The sequence below is a fragment of the Astyanax mexicanus genome, chromosome 1, assembly GCF_023375975.1.
Source record: "Astyanax mexicanus isolate ESR-SI-001 chromosome 1, AstMex3_surface, whole genome shotgun sequence".
Classification (NCBI taxonomy): Eukaryota; Metazoa; Chordata; class Actinopteri; order Characiformes; family Acestrorhamphidae; genus Astyanax; species Astyanax mexicanus.
Genome location: NC_064408.1, coordinates 111,130,952 through 111,148,826, shown reverse-complemented (window position 1 = coordinate 111,148,826; position 17,875 = coordinate 111,130,952). Strand labels below are relative to the sequence as shown.

Here is a 17,875-nt window from a genome sequence, read left to right as displayed (position 1 = left end):
CTTGTTACTCCTCTGTCCTTTGCACAAGAGCAATGATCAGATTATAGGTGCACTACTGGTGCTAATAAGATAAATATGAATGTCCAGCATGAGCATGATTAAAGCTTATGTAGTAGATGCTTTAAACTGATAGTATTTGTGAAAGAGTAAAAAGTAAAAAAAAAAAGAATAAAACGCTGAATGCTGTTTGTGTTTGAGATTATTTTGTCTATGTACAGTAAAAATGCATTTAAAACTGGTAATGAGCTTTTTATGGAGTTAATTTTGTGCCAAAAGTTTCACACATAAAAAAAAACCTGCAATAAAAATTGCAGATTATATACAAATAGAAGAAAGCAGAAGCAAACGAGAGATTCTAAAAGCAAAATTTAAAAGAAAAACACACAAATAAAAGCAAACACTGGCATAATCTAAAGGCAAATAATTGCCTTATATCTAAAAGATGATAAAGTTAATTTACATTAATTTAATTATATTTAAAAACATATGTATATGATATTTTTTTCTATTTTAAATTTGCATCAAATATTTTTTTCCTTTTGATTCTTTGATAACAAAATCATTACAAAATGATTGATTCTTTTTTGGTGTTAAACTTATGGCACAAACTTAACTCCATAGATTTTACTATGTAAATTGTGTGACAGGTGAAATAATACTAGGCCCTTTATGAATATTGTGGCCCTTTGATGACCCCTTACTCAGAACAATCCTTATCTTTAGAACAACATATTTTTTCCAAATTATTACTTTAAAATTGTGTTTAAAGAGGAAATCTCAACATTTTTTTTGAAAATGTAAAACATGTTTTTTTTCTGGGGACTGTTAAAATGTAGCACACAGAAAGTGATCAGCAAGTTGTAAGTATTGTAAGCAGAGCTGGTTCTGGTCCTGGTAACACTGATGGTTTAACCTGCAGCTCAGTGAAAATTGCATGGCTTGTTTGATGAGCATATTTTAACCCTGTATGACACCCATGGAAAAAAACTGTAGCCTTTTACTGTTATTAAATAAAAACTAGATAATTAGAAGATATGTAAACTTCAATACTCTTTGAATTACTTTCCCATTACTTGGCATGTCAGTTTTAATTAATATAATGGTTTTTTAAGAACAATATAATTGTAAATACAGCTCTGAAAAAAAATGAGAGACCACTGAAAAATGATGAGTTTCTTTGATTTTACCAAATTTAAAACCTGTATAATATAATCAAGTGGAAGATGGATGATCACAAACCATCAAACCAAGCTGAACTGTTTAAATTTTTGCACCAGGAGTGACAAAGTTATCCAAAAGCAGTGTGTAAGACTGGTGGAGGAGAACATGCCAAGATGCATTAAAACTGTGATTAAAACCCAGAGTTCCACCAAATATTGATTTCTGAAAGCTCTGCATCTTTTTTGTTATTTCAGCCATTTCTCATTTTCTGCAAATAAATGCTCTAAATGACAATATTTTTATTTGGAATTTGGGAGAAGTGTTGTCTGTAGTTTATAGAATATAACAACGATGTTCATTTTACTCAAACATAAACCTATAAATAGCAAAATCAGATAAACTGATTCAGAAACTGAAGTGGTCTCAAATTTTTTTTCCAGCGCTGTATATGTAAATGACCCCAGCTCTTACTGGCTGCTTTTTGTTATGCTTTATATTACAAGAAGTCCAGACTGAAAGTAGTTTAAAGTGAATGAATACATCACAAGTGTGGCTGCATCAAATCTTGATTAGAATTTTAAGCAGTGACGGTGTGATTTGGTCTGTTTATAGGATAATATGAGAGTATGTGTTGGTGTGAAACACTATCTGCATCCATTATGTTTGATTAACTTTGATTATTTATCTTTATTAATCAGTCATTTTACACAGTAATGAGATCTCTTTATGCGTGTTTATTTCATTACACTCTCTCTCACTACACATTGTGTATGATTGAAGCAGCATCAGTGGTCTATATTAATTTTATTATATTAAATTTATTATGATTGGGATTTTTATTACAGTCATAAAAGCCTTCGAGGTCTGTTGCCCTGTGTCGGATAAAAGTGGATAAATTAAAAAGCTGGAACTGAAAAAACATGCTATGCATAACAGTCATGCCTATTAAGATTAATTAAGATTTAAAAACTGCGTATTTTAGATTTAATGTCTTTGTGATGTCACAAAAAAATGAGTGAATTTATGTAATGTTTTGTGTTTCCTAAGCCATCTCAAGTTAAGCCCCGTCCATTCAAACTGCAGCTATGAAGATTCTGCTTTTAGAACTGCGTTCTGAACAAGATACAACACAGGGCAGCCAATAAGAACTAAAGTCATTTACATATACAGTACAGTCTCAAAGTGGTGAAAGTTAATAATACACCATATTAAATCTGACAGATCAGATAAGGGACCAAATCCTCTACATTGTTCAAACTTAAATACTGTGTTTTTCATTTTATTTTGTTAATATAAATATATGTGAATATCGTAAATTTAGGAAATAAGCAGTATGCTTTATGATTGTATCTGTTATTTATTTAATTTTTTATGTTTTTACAGTTAAAAAAATCAACAGCACACATAATTTGACTGGGGGACGAAGTTCAGAGAGACATCTGATGTCCGCAAGGCTTCTTTGATAGACATTACTGCCCAGCCGGCAGGACTGAGGAGATTTCTTAAAAGTTAAAAAAAAAGAGGTACATTAGAGTCTGCAGCCATGAATCTGTTTTGCTGTTTATGCTGCATTTAGGCTTTTCATCCAAGCCTTTCACACTGTAAAATGTGATGAGTTGATCTTACTTAAAAAAAAATGAGGAAACCGGTTGCCTTGAAAAAGTAAAGCAATTATAACTGTTATTTTCCAGTTAAGTTCACTTTATGCTTGCTATTTAAGTGTATTCAAATCATAGTTAAATCTACACAGTTCACTTGAGTTGTTTCTACTTTAAATAGCCTGTAAATGCAAGTTGTTTTTTTAAGTGTGTAAAACCCGATAAGTTGACTATATTCAAAACTTTTGTTGTATCCGATTACCTAATACATTTTAAAGTTGTGCATGTAATATAATTTTTAAGTACAGTGAACTTAACAAATACATATACATATATATTTAAAATTAATATTTTCCTGAACTTCTTATTAGTCTTCTGGTTTCATTTGACTATTTTGTAAATACTCATAGAAAAGTAGATGAAAGAAAACAGTAAAGAATTAAAAGTACTGAGAGCACACTGAGAACACAGAGTTACTGTGGCTCAGTAAATGATGCTTGTTCTACAGCTACAACACAGAGACCAAGTATTTTATTATAATATGTGATCTACAAGTTTACCTAAGGTAGCCTCGGGTGAATCACTACACACTGATGGTGAGTGCTACAAACTGGGGGACTTTTCCATTGTGACAGAAGCCAATGGAAAAGAAGCTGTTAATGGCAACAGACTAAACTCAGTTATTATAAGTTGGTTCAACTCAAAGAGCTCAGTTTAAGTGTATATGTGCCCACGAATGTTCATCTAACTCAAAATAGTTGAGTAATATTTAGAAATCTTTTTTACATTTTTATGTAACACAGACTTAATTTATTTGAGTTCAAACAACTGGGTTTCTGGGTTTACAGTGCACTCAGCTCATAACACCACCAAGTGCACGAAAACTAGTGTATTTCACTAATAACAAGAAAAAGTGAATTTTAGCAGAAGGAGACTTTTAAACGGTACCAAAAACCAACAAACCCAAATACAAATTCCACCTTAAACTAGAAAAAACAGTGACACTCCTCATGCACTGTAAACCCAGAAGTTGTTTAAACCCAAATAAATTTTGAGTTAGTTGAACATTCGTGGGCACAGATATACACTTAAACTGAGATCTTTGAGTTGAATCAACTTATAATAACTGAGTTTAGTCTGTTGCCATTAACAGCTTCTTTTCCATTGGCTTCTGTCACAATCTATTTGCATACTGGGTGTGTCCAACAATTTTTGACAGACACTCACCATCGGTGTGTAGTGATTCACCCGGGGCTACCTTGTAGATCACATATTATGATTAAATTTTTGGCCTCTGTGAAGCATCATTTACTGAGCTGCTACAGTAACTCTGTGTTCTCACTGTGCTCTCAGTGCTTTTAATTCTTAACTGTTTTCTTTCATCTACTTTTCTATGAGTATTTAAAAAAAATAGTTGAATGAAACCAGAAAGAAGTCTAAATACAAGTTCAGGAAAATATTCATTTTAAATATATATGTATATGTATTTTTTAAGTTCATTGTACTAGATTTAGAGATCTTCCCACACCACCTTTCAAAATGCCGCTGTTGACAGTGAGTTAGCACATTGCAGCGCACCAGCAGCTTCCAGCTCACCTTCTGAAGGACTTCACTTTATTTGAGAGATTTTCTTCAGGATGGGAGCTGAAAGCCTGAAAAAGCTCTTCGTTGAGGGCAGCGATGAGGAGGACAGAGACAGCTGAGAAATGTCAGGAGTGTGACAGAACTGGAACGAGAGTATAAACTGGAAATGCCTCCTGACGGTGCTGAGAGACAGAGTATGTTTACAGTAGAGACTTCAGGTGACCTTTATAAGTTCAGAAACATGTTCAGTGTTTTGATAAAAAATTTTGGTTTAATTTTAGTTAGTAAATCACTCATGTATAGCAGACATGGACATGTTTCTCCACAAGGGGGTGCTATTCATACTTTAAAAAAATTGGTGCTTCGCATCAGTGACACTGCGTATGTTTACATGCATTCAAACATCTGTTAATAATCAGATTAGTGCAGTTATCTTATTATTTAAGTAGTCATAAAAACAGCATACTCAGATTTCTTTGATCAGAATAAGGTCTAGCTGACTTTTTTTAGCCCATGTATCATATTTGTTCATTTATATAATTTTTTAAATCCCATTTTCTCCACAATTTACAAGGCCAATTACCCAACCCACTCATCACTAGTGATACCACAACACCAGGAGGGTGATGACCAGCACATGCCTCCTCCAATACATTTTCCAACAGTTGCTGAATAGCTCGGAGGAAAGTGCAGTGACTCGGTTCCGATACATCAGCTCACAGACGCCTTGTGCTGCAGACATCACCCTTCGCAGTGATGTGGGGAGAAAGCACCATCCCAGAGGGAGCAAAGGAGCAAGATCAATTGTGCTCTCTCGGGGCTCCGGCTGATGGCAAGCTAAATAAACAGGATTCGAACGAGCAATCTCTAGCAATCTCCTGATCATAGTGGCAACACTTAGCCCCTAGTCCATGTATGTTCTTAACGGGAGTATTCTCAGATTTCTCAGTTTGTGCATGCATGAAAACAGACCCTGCTTTTAGAAATAAGGGATGTACATATAACTGTGGTAAAATCACAATAATACACTCAAGGTTCGTGCAATAACATGCAATATTAGCACTGCTGTGCTGATCTACAACCGCAGCACAGCAGTACAACCAATATTATACATTATAGCATGAACCTCAAGTGTATTATTGCTTAAGTATATGTAATTAAAGGTGAGTTAGGAGAATGTCTAATAATGATACTAAGTTGCGTTAGCTCAAAACCACTCTGCCATTAATTACAGTATAATTTTTAGTTTTTCTTTTTTTTAGGCCTGAATATAATTTTTTTTTGCGTATTGTGGAACAAACTGAGATTAAGAACAAAAGAAATGAGAGTTAGGAGAACGTTTGACTGACCAAAGTTGAGTAATTCAAAAAATGCCGCCTGTCTTGTCTAAATGTTACTCTAAATGAGCCAAAGCATCAGTTAAATTCCATATAAATCTGTGTTAAATACTCAAAAATACTGGTCTGCACACCATTATCACAGCTAAAAAAGCAGCACACATCCAGATGTTCACACATTTCCAGGCTTAGTCCTGTAAAAGGGTTCATAAAGACATTAGATGATTCATTTGCTCAGAGCAAGGTGTCTGCACCGCTAGCACTGCTAAATAAATATTCATAACGACTCAGCTGATCATTCACTTCTTGTTCTCATTAAAACACGCTCAGGCTTCGACTGGGTTCCGCGCTCATCAATAGCCGGCTGGAGTAATAGGTCCGTCTCCCCGGGCTATCTCGCACGGAGACGGGACTCGGATCGATTAGCCTGTTAGCGCTCGCTCTTTAGCACAAAACAGGATTGATTAAAAGGACAAAGAGGGCGAAGGTCAATGAGGAGAGCAAGGCAACAGCAGCTTTCCTCATTAACCTCACTCAGCGACTGTCTCAGGTGCTTACCGTGGAGCGGCCGTTCACGCCAGGCTCCTGCTTCACTGATAATGGGACAGGCCACGGACCCTAAAGATCTGAATCAATAATCATGTCCAACGTAAAATCACCAGTAATTTGAATGCTCAGGTCTTCTCCAGATGAGGCGAAAGCATCTCAGGTGTTTTTTCAAGGCCGTTTTCACACTGGAACTCATCTAGGACCAATTCTGGGCTTATTGTTGCTGGTTTGCTTTCACACACAAGAACTCTTTCCAAGCCTTGAATCAATAGTTCAAAAGCTTCTGCCATTTATTGGTTCTAATTATTTTCCTAGAGTGCAAACACTTCAGAAGCAAGAAACAGCACTATTGGGCTGGATGGCATTTCAACATGTAGAAGATCCTCCAAACTAACAGCTGTTCTCGTATGAGATGGTGATTTTTATCCATGCATGTGTAGTTTATTAGCTGATCAGTTGGATCCGGTGGAAAACATACAATTTTAGGGCAGCGACCAGGTTTAAAAAATTCATTTAAACTAAGTATAGTACTAAATTCTAACTAACTAGCTAACTGGTAAGCTAAATTAATTTTCGTTAATTGTAGCTTACAGTAAGTCCTGCAATCCTAAATTAATAAAAAAAATATTTGAAAATGAAATAGTTATTGGTTGATCAGGGACATTAGGGCAAGTTAAACATATAGTTATTTTTTCTCAAACTTTGACTGTCTAGCTAAGCTAGCTAATTCTAAAGCTAACTGACTGTCACAGGCTGTATTTTATTGAGCACACAGTGGGTTTGATCTGTGTTTGATTCAGAGACGAGTCTTTTTAACCAGCTATCAGAAACAATCTCATCACAGTTTACGTGGTTAGCTCCGTTACCTTTCTTTTAGACAAATCAACATATATCCGGATTAGTTTTAACATCAGCGCTGCGACCCGCAGCAAGAACTCAAAAAGATATTAAGAGATTTTCCATTCACACAGTGGCCAGTGGCTCTGTCTCCTCATTAATAGTACAGCTGAGCTGAGTGAAACGATTCGGGGCTACTGGAAAATGATTCGGGGCTAAAGCCCCGGAAGCCCAGGCCAGGCGACGCCCCTGATGCAGACCAATGTGAGACAAGCATGTTACAGTATTCTCACTCCAGTCCTGTGAAAGTGTAAGTTTATTCTGATATAATGTATGATGTAAATGATATGAACCAATGAACCAATCACACAACCCTACACACAGCACTGGGAGCCGATAGCTAGCTTCCACTCCTTCACTCCTTTAGCTTGAAGCGAAACCCAGATCATCACCACGTTCAGGAGGGCCAGGGATCAGTGCTCTGGATCACTCCTGGTCTCCAAAGAAAGGTTTTCAGACTGTAAAAAAAAACAGAATGGAAAAAAACAGGCTAGTATGAAAATGCTTTAAATGTTTGCCAGAATGACATCTTGACAGCACCTGAACCAGAACAGTTCACTCAAAGAGTGGGTTAGCGTGTGACCAGAATTGTTTTCCTCGCAATACATTTCATTCACTTTTAACAAACAGAACTTAAACCAGGTGCATTTCCATCAGCAAGACTGAAGAAATCTGGGAGCTCAAAAAAAGCATAAGCCCTTGTTGGTGGAATGGGACTTCCTCTCTCCCAATAGATGCTAGCTATTGTGGGCTGCTTTAGGATTGGACAGTTAGACAGGAAGATCTTTTCTCCAAGCAGAGACACCTGTCCAGTAATGCTGTGTCAGTAGAAGATTCAGAAGATGTGGTGTGACTCAGAAGAAGCACAGAATAGCTTTCTCTTTTAGAATTTGTCGCTGGTTCGAATCCCGGTCATGCAGCTTGCCGTTAGTTGCCGGAGCCCTGAGAGAGCACAATTAACCTTGCTCTCTCTGGGTGGGTAGATGATGCTCTTTCCCCTCATCATTATTAGGGTGATGTTGATCAGCACAAAGCGTCTGCGAGTCGCTGCGCTTTTCTCCAAGCACGAGTTGAAAAATCTACCATGAGAGTCAACACATGTAACTATAGGGTATCTTGAACTAGGAGTGGCCGACTGTTGTATGTGATGGCTTTTCAGATCACCAGAAACTGGGACAGTGTGTTGAGTTCACCACAAAGCCTATATTGGTTCTAATAATGTACTACAAGCCTGTGGCTAGATGAGGCTTTTATTTTTTCGGTGTTTAGACCCCTTTTAAGGCCTGTAATCAAAGACCAGATTAAAGAACTCCGAAATGAGTTTGTGTTTGTCTCTTTTTATGAATATATTTTTTCTTTTTGCCACACCGGAACCACACGAAGGATATAGCAAGTGCCTAATAGCAGCTTTGAGTTTTCAAAACATAAGATTTTCTGCTGAATGGTTCAAACGAAGCGCCCTTTTGTTCCCCGGCGTGTGTCTATTATTCATGAGGCAGCTGTTCCACTGACATTTGAAACGATCTTTCAAGGACAAAATCTAAAGCGTCATGAATATGAGAGTATTCAAAGCTAATTATCAACAGTGCTTTTAAACGCGCTTATCAACATTAGCGGCCCACTGACAGACTGATGTGTCTAATCAGTCAGCAGAGAGAGAAAATTAGGAGGCGGCTTCAGATCATAAATGCTTCATCAATCCAAAATATTATAATATTCAGATGAAATGATAATGTTGTATGGTTTGCATTCCCGTAGCGGACATCCCACCCTGCAAAAACATGTGACCTTCACCGAAATCATTTTTTAATTTTTTTTTTTTAGCAACCTTACATATTTTACCTAATATGTTTTTGTCACTAAAAGGAATAAAAGCAAATGTATTGTAATTTCTGAGCTATAAGCCTATAAGACTTGTTTTACACGCTTTGAACACTGCAGCTTATTAAATGGTGCGGCTAATACATTATTTTTTTTAGTTTACGGGCAAACGAGCTTCATGCCACCAAAACACGCCAGTTCAATCCAAACATTGGACATCTAAGCTTTTTTAAACCAGCCATCTTGCAGCACTGTTTGCAGGAAGTAATGTTATTTATATATGTAGGCTATTTAATTTAAAGCTTCTGTGTAACATATTTCTGTGTAAATATATCATGTAATATAACTTGGACAACTGAGGCTTTTAGCCAGGTGCGGCCTATATATGTACAAATTATTTTTTCTTCTTAAAATTAGTGGATGCGGCTTACAATCAGATGCGCTCAACAGCCTGGAAATGATGGTAATCCTTATTTATTTATTTTTTTAATTGCTTAATATACAATATATTTATATATGTAAATTGTTGTAGTTTTTTGGTATTATACTATTCATTAGTTAGGTAATTAATAAACCAACACAGCTAGCACATATAGCTCGTATACAGCTCTGTAAAAAAAATAAGAGAGCACTCCAGTTTCTGAATCAGTTTCTCTGATTTTGCTATTTATAGGTTTATGTTTGAGTAAAATGAACATGGTTGTTTTATTCTATAAATTACGAACAACATTTCTCCCAAATTCCAATTAAAAATATTGTCATTTAGAGCATTTATTTGCAGAAAATGAGAAATGGCTGAAATAACAAAAAAAGATGCAGAGCTTTCAGACCTCAAATAATGCAAAGAAAACAAGTTCATATTCATAAAGTTTTAAGAGTTCAGAAATCAATATTTGGTGGAATAACCCTGGTTTAATCACAGTTTTTATCCATCTTGGCATGTTCTCCTCCATCAGTCTTACACACTGCTTTTGGATAATTTTTTGCCTTTACTCCTGGTGCAAAAATTCAAGCAGTTCAGTTTGGTTTGATAACTTGTGATCATTCATCTTCCTCTTGATTATATTTCAGAGGTTTTAAATTTGGAAACTCTTCATTTTTAAGTGGTCTCATTTTTTTCCAGAGCTGTATATAATTATTCCAGAGCAAATAATTATACCTGTAAAGTTACCTCCAATGACCTACAGTCATTTGCCCACCATAGTCAATACAGGCAGAATAAGTGCATTCTATGTTCCCAGTGTTTGGGCTGCCTTGAAACTGGTGAACTAAACTGAATTGATGAACTATGAAAAAAGAGGCAAAAAAGAGTGTAAAATCCAACTATAGTAAACACTATGGGTTTTTTTTCCCAGAAAGAGATTAAGACTATATTACATATTAATTTCAGTGGAGAACCTCCATTCAAAATGCTGTATAGTCCAGGACTAGGTTTAACCCCTGTCAGGAGATCCAGTCCTATAGGTCTAATGTGCACAAATACAAATGTATCAGGATTTAAATCCCACCAACACAGAACAGAACTTTCTGGCGTAATTTAATGCAGTTGGGATAAGTGATGAATTTTATTTCTTTATATTTTATTTCTCAACAAACAAATTTCATACAATATTTGTTTTTCCAAGGGAAATAAAGAGGCTGAAAAAGATGATGAAAAATTATGTCTTAAACCACACAAGATGTTATGATTGGGCCTCAGAAGAATTTTAATAGGTCATAATGGGTTTTTCTTCTAGGATGCACGTGGTATTCTTTAAAACCTGACACGCATGGCATATTTAGCACACAATATTCGCAGTATTTCACAGTGTTTGTCACAGTCCAAAATGCAGCGCACCTGAAAAGTACGTACCTTTCCATGCAAATTCAAGTGCAGAGGATCTTCTTACATAGAAGTTGAAGTGTGGTAAGAGGTGCATTAACAGGACAAAAAAGCATTAAATTTCTCAGTATGCACAAATGAAAGTCTTTAATGGGATTCTGTCCTTCATGAGCGTAAGTGCACTTCAAACGCAGGCTGGTCTTTGTGCATGAAAACCCATTTCTTGGACTGTTGGTCTGATCTCTCAGAGGGGAAAGTATTTACTGGCACGTAGGGTGACGTTTGTGTGCTGAGGTCAGCGAGTTTTAGGATGGGTTTGCTGTTGTCATGGTGTTGTTTGAACAGAGCAGATTGCATGCAGCTCTTACAGACCACAAGACGCCTTAACAAAATTGTCCAGAGTGACTTACAAAAATGCTTTGTTTATTACTTCAAAAATATCCATAGCTAGTTTGTAGAGACTAGAATCAAGAGATACATCAAGCTTTAATGTTTAGACACCTAATAGAACCTTATTAGTTTAAAAACTTGTCCTGTATTGATCATTTCATTATATTTTCATTTTATCCTGGAGATTCAGGCAAATAAGAACATACTTTACCATGCAGATGTAGAATTTAAGGTGGAATAACTATAGCTTTTTTTTATCAATTGCTTTGGATAATAATTTTACTTTGAATGTGATGGTCAGTACAATTTGTAGATTTGAATTTAGGCTTCTCTTTGATTTTATTCATGTAATTTGTTTTTTTAATAAAAAAAAAGTAAATTTCAGAAAATCAACCAGTATGCAAATAGATTGTTTCAGAAACCAATGGAATCTGCCAATGGCAACAAACTAAACTCCAGTATCTTTAAGTTGATTTAACTTACAGATTTCTGTCTGAGTGTGTATGTGCCCACAAATATTCACTCAACTCAAAATACAGGGGTTGGACAATGAAACTGAAACACCTGGTTTTAGACCGCAATAATTTATTGTGGTGACGGACAGTTCTGGTGGAAACAGGAGAGTTAAGGTGCACATTGAATTCTGCCGTGATTTGAGCAGCCGTGGTTTTTTTGTTTTTTGGATACAATCCGGGTTAGCACCCGAACATCTCTTTCAGACAGCTTCCTCTTACAGCAAGACGTGCACCAACAATTTGTCCTCTTTTGAACTCATAATGTTGTGTGCATTGCAAAACCTTCACAATCTGCTCTTACTGGTGCAATGTGCAATTAATGAAGATTGGCCACCAGGCTGCTCCAATTTAGCCATGAAACCTCCCACACTAAAATGACAGTTGTTTCAGTTTCATTGTCCAACCCCTGTATTTGAGTAATGTTTGTAAATATCCCATTTGTATGCAAAAAAGGCTTCATTTATTTGTGTTCAGACAAATGCAAGGCAATATTACTCCATGACCTGGATTAAGAATCATTCATTAACACATCGCTATTAGTTTAAGCTTCTGCCATACTGACTTAGATCTGTAAGTATTTGAACGCACAACCTGCTGGTTGCTGACTCACATCTGTTACCTCTCCGAGAAGCTCCCGCTGAATGGTTCTGTAGGAAAGTAAAATTGGTTATTCTATGGCATCACTCCACAGAAATGTTTCTGGCACCTTTATTTATTTTTTTTTAAAGAGAGTTTACACTTTCTTCCAAGTGAGGCTTCCTAACTCCCCTGAAGCTCACATCATTAGTGGGGTTTTTTCTCTCTGCGGGAAACTGGCCTCTCACCAGCATGCCATCACGGACTGTCAGCATTCACCATGATGCAGCAGAACGGCACCGTTCTCCTAACGGCGCTCTTCTCACACCTCCTCAAATTGCTCGGTGTGTGTGTGTTCATGTGGGTAGATGGTGTAGGTGGGTGTAATGACAAGCAGAGAAACAAAAGTGCTTGAAGTTTGCAACCGAAACCAGTGCTGGCAACTCTTTGACTGGTGTCAATTAAGGCCAATAGTGTTTTTTTTTTTCTTCATGCACGCTTTTATACGGAAGTGGTTTTAATGCAGCAAAGGAAGAAGCAGCTGTGAGATTGCAGAGAGAGTGGGTTATGGTGGCCCTGAAGTCAAATCAAACAGTCAAATCTCTTTTATATCCCTGCTGTGTGGAGTCAGAAGTATCTGGCTGTGTTCATAACGTCTCAACATTCGCGTCTGCTGAACAAACGCAGATGCCGCCGACATTTTTATTGTTTTCTGATTGCGTTTAGGCTTTGTTGATATCCTGTTTATTTTGTTCTGATTCATTTTCCCCCTCTCCTCCCAGAGGAGGAAGCCACTGATAAACAGACAGACATCCATCCTTGTGCTTTGCGAGTCTTCAAAGCAGCCCCCCCGTACAGGGAATTACTGTGTGTATATATGTCCCGCAATAACAGCAACAGTGGGAGACGTTGCAATTGTGGATGAAATGCGTAGCCGTGTCTAGTCGCAAATGATATCGACTGGTTAGGATGTAGATTTTTTTTTTGTTTTTTTTAAATAAATCAACACTGTAGACAATGCCCTCGCTGGCTCTCGAGGATTTCGCCTGTTTCCTACATTGATTAAAGTGTCTATTGTTTCTTCCATCCATGTGAAATTAGACTCCCACATCTGTAATTTGCGCCTCTTGTGTCTGTCTCGGCAGAGGCTGAAGGAGCTGAAACAGAGAGAGTTTGCACGTAACGTCTCATCTAAGAGCTGGAAGGATGAGAGGAAGCAGGAGAGAGCACTCAAACGGCTCCATCAACTTGCCCTGCTCAAGCAGCAGAGGGACAGGTGAGGCACACCACATTCATTATGTATTCTGGTCTTTGAAGCACTTCAAAGCAAAGTTTCCCACCACACTTTACAACGAACGGTTCCCACTTCACCTTGTATAATATGATAATAATGTTTTAATAGCACTACATTTCTATAGGGTCAGAGAGACTATATATGATGTATATACTGTGTGTGTATATATATATATATATATATATATATATATATATATATAGCACTTAACATTTAGTAACTGCTCTGTAAAATGTTCTGTGTTCACAGCGACAAGGGAAGGAGTTCAAAGTTAAGAGCTCCAGCCAGAGCAGAACCTCCGAATGGCAGCGATAAACCAACCTCCAGGCATAAATCATCTCATCAAGGCCAAAATGATCCGCTTTCCTCTCCAGACACAACCCCGAGGGGTTCCACCTACAAGGATCAGTGCCCTCACCAGGCTCGATGTTCTTCACCTGTCACTCAGGTCTCAAAAGACCACCGGCGCCCTAGGACAGGGGTCTCTTTCTGTTTCTCCAGGCGGGCTCAGTTAAAACTGGATTCTTGTGCATCAGTGTTCAACGATGGCTTGGATGAGGCCAGTGACTTGCAGGAGCTCCAGAGACAGAGGCAAAGACTGGCACTACAGGCTCTCTGGTCTCGATCCCCTTCACCTGTGCAAGGTGAGGAAGACCAGAGCATTCCCCTGGATCCAACAGCACTGGGCAACAGCCCTCTGCCAAGAAGTTGCCAGCCAGATCAGACTGATCAGGGGGACAGCCTAGAGATCAGAGTGAACTACTGCACTACAGAGCCAGAGAGGCAAGGCTCACACAATCTTGACACGCATGGTCTGGAAACTGAGAGGCAGCCAGCTGGTACAGAAGCCAGAGCAGCAGATCAAGGCCAGAAACCCAGGCAAAACTGGGCTAATGGGGAAAGGGAATTGGTGGAGAGAACCAGCCTGAGGAGCCCTGGCCCTCCTGATGATACACAGAGTGCAGTGGATTCTGACCAACTTCACACAAACAAAGTCTCGCATCAAGACTTACAGAAAGACAAAAAATGTGACACTGTGAATGTCGAGCACTGCCTATCGGAGACAGAGTTAACAGACGATAGCTTGAGCAGTAAAACTCTTTCTTTCTTTCATGTTCTCAGCAAGGATGGAACGACACTGAAATGGCCTTCTGAGCTTGTGCACTACACTTCCGATAAGCCCCGTGTGTCCTACAGCTGCAACCCACTTTGCTTGAGTTTCAAATGTGCAGAAAGCAAAGAAAAAGGTAACGAGGCAGTACAGACAGATGTTTGCACTGCTTCCGGCCTCCCAGACCAACCTGACAGAGCTGAGGAGCAGGACTGCAATGTTCTGGAAGATAAATTAGGCATTTTAAAACCAAAGAGACCCAAAACCAGGCGGCGGAGGATGCGAGCTCGTAGGCGTAAATTAGATGCTGTCAGGAGGCACCGGGTGGGCTGTGCACTCGGCTCCCAGACGCCTGCCAGAGGACGCTTTGAATTCAAAGGCACCCCAGCAGATGAGCGATGCACCAAGCAGGGATGCAACGAGAAAAGGCGCAAACTTGGGAAGAGGAGGAGATCAGTGAGGGATGAGGTCACGAATGAAAGTGACACTCCAGAACTAAGCTTGAAAAGCATAGTTGTGAACTCCCTTTCAGCACCGGCAAGGCAAAGACGGAAGCGCCGGAGGTTGCAGTCTGCTCGTCGTTGCTCTGTAAAGTGCAAGGCTATTCCACCCACTACTGCTCACTGCACAGTGGGGGGCGAGGATGATTTCCCGTGGTGTGACAACTTTTTTGAGACCAAATACGATGCTAGTGTGACCCCCTGCAGTGACAAGTCCAGCTCGTGGGGCGTCCTGTCAGATTTGAGCTCCGATGGGGAATGGCCTGCTTGCAATTGGGGAAGGAGCTCTTGTTCTCCTGGGTCAGCTTCCTCTTATTCCTGGAGGAGAGGACACAGTCAGCCCTGGTCTTACATCAGAAAATCCAGTTACAGCTTCCCTTACTACGGTTACAGGCACATGTCAGACAGTCCAGGTAGAGACACTGAATACAGAGAGGACTACTGGGATTACAGAGACTCGGAAATCTGCAGAGAGAAGAATTACTCTGGCGTTTGTGACAGCCCCTGTATTATAGAGGGGAGATATAGTATTAGACAGCCTAAGAGAGCTCTGAGTGAGAATAGACATAGATATCGAAATAGAAGAAAGCTAAGCACAAAGAGAATATGTTTCTACAGGGTCTATGACAGCCCTGAACGCCAGGACACAGAAGGAGATTGGTGGTGCGAGAGGCCCAATCCCAGCCCTGACAATAGGAGGCTTAGAGAAAGAGAGAGATTCTGGTTAAGTCCAGATATCAATCGAGGTAGGGAGTATGAGAGATCTAGCCCTGGGTCCAGACTTAGTCCGGCTTCCTCTAGTTCCACCAGCATTTCAGACCTCAGTGGAGATTGCAGCTCTCACATTAAGCCATCGTATTCAGGTCACAGCCAAAATCATCACAGCAACTTTTCATGGCCAGCTGAGAAATCATCAAGGACAAAAACTTCTCCAGATTCTCCACTAAGACAGAAAAGTTCCTCACCCACACTCTTTCAAAGGACTGTTGAAAAAGTAGAACCCATTCGCACAGAGAGTCAACCTGCTGTTTTCAATCCGATTCCTAAAAAAAAGCAGGAAACAGTTACACACAACTTGAATTCCACAGATTTGTCAAATCAGAACATGGGATCTCCTGATAAAAAGCTCACAACCAACAGAACTCGTACCCTTTCACTCCCATTGATTGGTAAACTCCCTTCGATTAAAAAAAAAGGCATAAGACTTCAGAAAGAGAAAAGTAGCAGTTGCTGTAACCAAGACCAAACATCAACCAAACATGGTCCATTAAAACCTGAAAGCCAAGTAGTACCCAAAACTAGACATAATTTAGAGGCAGAAAGATCTGATTCAAACTCTTCCCAAGCTTGTGCGCTGAGGAAACCGCCAGAACTTTGTACAACAGTAGAGATAAAAGACATTTCCTTGCCTCATGAAAAGTTAAAGAAAACTTCAGACCCTTCAGAAAATCAGCCACAAAGGTGCTCCACCCCTCCCTTGATAGAGCGGCCAATAACGTTTACGGAGGACGAGATTGATAAGTATAGACTTCTCCAACTTCAGGCCCAGCAGCACATGCAGCAGCAAACTCTCCAAGAGCAACAGGACAACATGCCGAGACAGCCAACAACACCTGTGGATGTGCCTCCAATACACCACATACCTATACCTGCCCAAGATCCCTCAAACCAGCCTGTAACTGCGCCATGCCTTCCATATGCCATCCTTCAACACGGAGCACTCTCAGCCTTCTCCACTTCCATCCCCTCTCCTGCCTCCTCCTTCACATCCCACCACTCCCCCACCACACACACGTCGCTCCATCCATCTCTGTCGCAGCCCCTGTTCGCTCCCCTCCCGTTCCCTGCTGCGTTCTTTCCAGCTCCCCCTGCTGCAGTGCTGGCAGCCCGTCCCCTCCATCTGATCCCTGCAGCGTCCCTTCACCCACACCCTCACCCTCCTGGCCTGGCATTTCACCCTCTGACCCACACCCCCTTGCTCCCTGCTGTACTTGCTCCGACACCAATGGCTGCTGCCGCCGCCGCCATGGCAGCCGCTAATACTCTGCAAATCCACCCCCTACTTCACCCTCTGTTCCGCAGCCAGGACCTTCAGAAGCACCCTGGGCCTGCCAGCTAGTCGTGGGGGCAAAGTAGCAAAGAGGAAGGAGGTAGAAAGATGAGATGTAGGGCAAAATGATACAGAACATTACAGATCTACACTGTCCAGTCAGAATATTATAACCACCTTCTAGTTCCTACACTGATCTTATAGTAGCACTTTGTTCTTCTATAACTAGTGTGATTGTATTAAATCATATTCCTCTTAATATTATTTCACCAATTTTTTTGGGGAGTAAACCTTCAGTAACCCTGTATTCATAATGCATTATGAGTGCATTCATAATGCACTATATGACATGCATAATACCTTATAATGACTGTAATAAGCCTGTACAATAGCTCATAAGTACTAACAGCAGCATCCATAACACATTATAAACTACAAGTGTAAGGGTTTATAAAGAAAAGACTTATAATGCCTTATAATATCTGTTCATAAGAACATTGTACAATGTAGTGTTGTAATGCACTATAACACACATTTGATATATTGTGGTATAATGCATTATAATATGCAGCTATGATTTCTCAAATTAAGCTTTTACAAAAGTATGTAACACATTATGAAGCCTTATATACAGTCATTACAGACTTTAAGTGAAATGAGTACTTAAAGG

General features: G+C 39.3%; 1 protein-coding gene across 1 annotated transcript in view; it reads left to right on the top strand.

Annotated features, from left to right (window-relative positions):
- Positions 1–17,584, top strand: part of LOC111194747 (zinc finger protein 804B) — a 262,097-nt gene extending 244,513 nt beyond the window's left edge. The window contains exons 3-4 of the mRNA XM_022679469.2: positions 13,396–13,526; positions 13,794–17,584. Coding sequence (XP_022535190.2) covers positions 13,396–13,526; positions 13,794–17,274 — 3,612 coding nt within the window. The 3' untranslated portion in view covers positions 17,275–17,584. The remainder of the gene's footprint in view (positions 1–13,395; positions 13,527–13,793) is intronic.
- Positions 17,585–17,875: the final 291 nt, after the last annotated feature.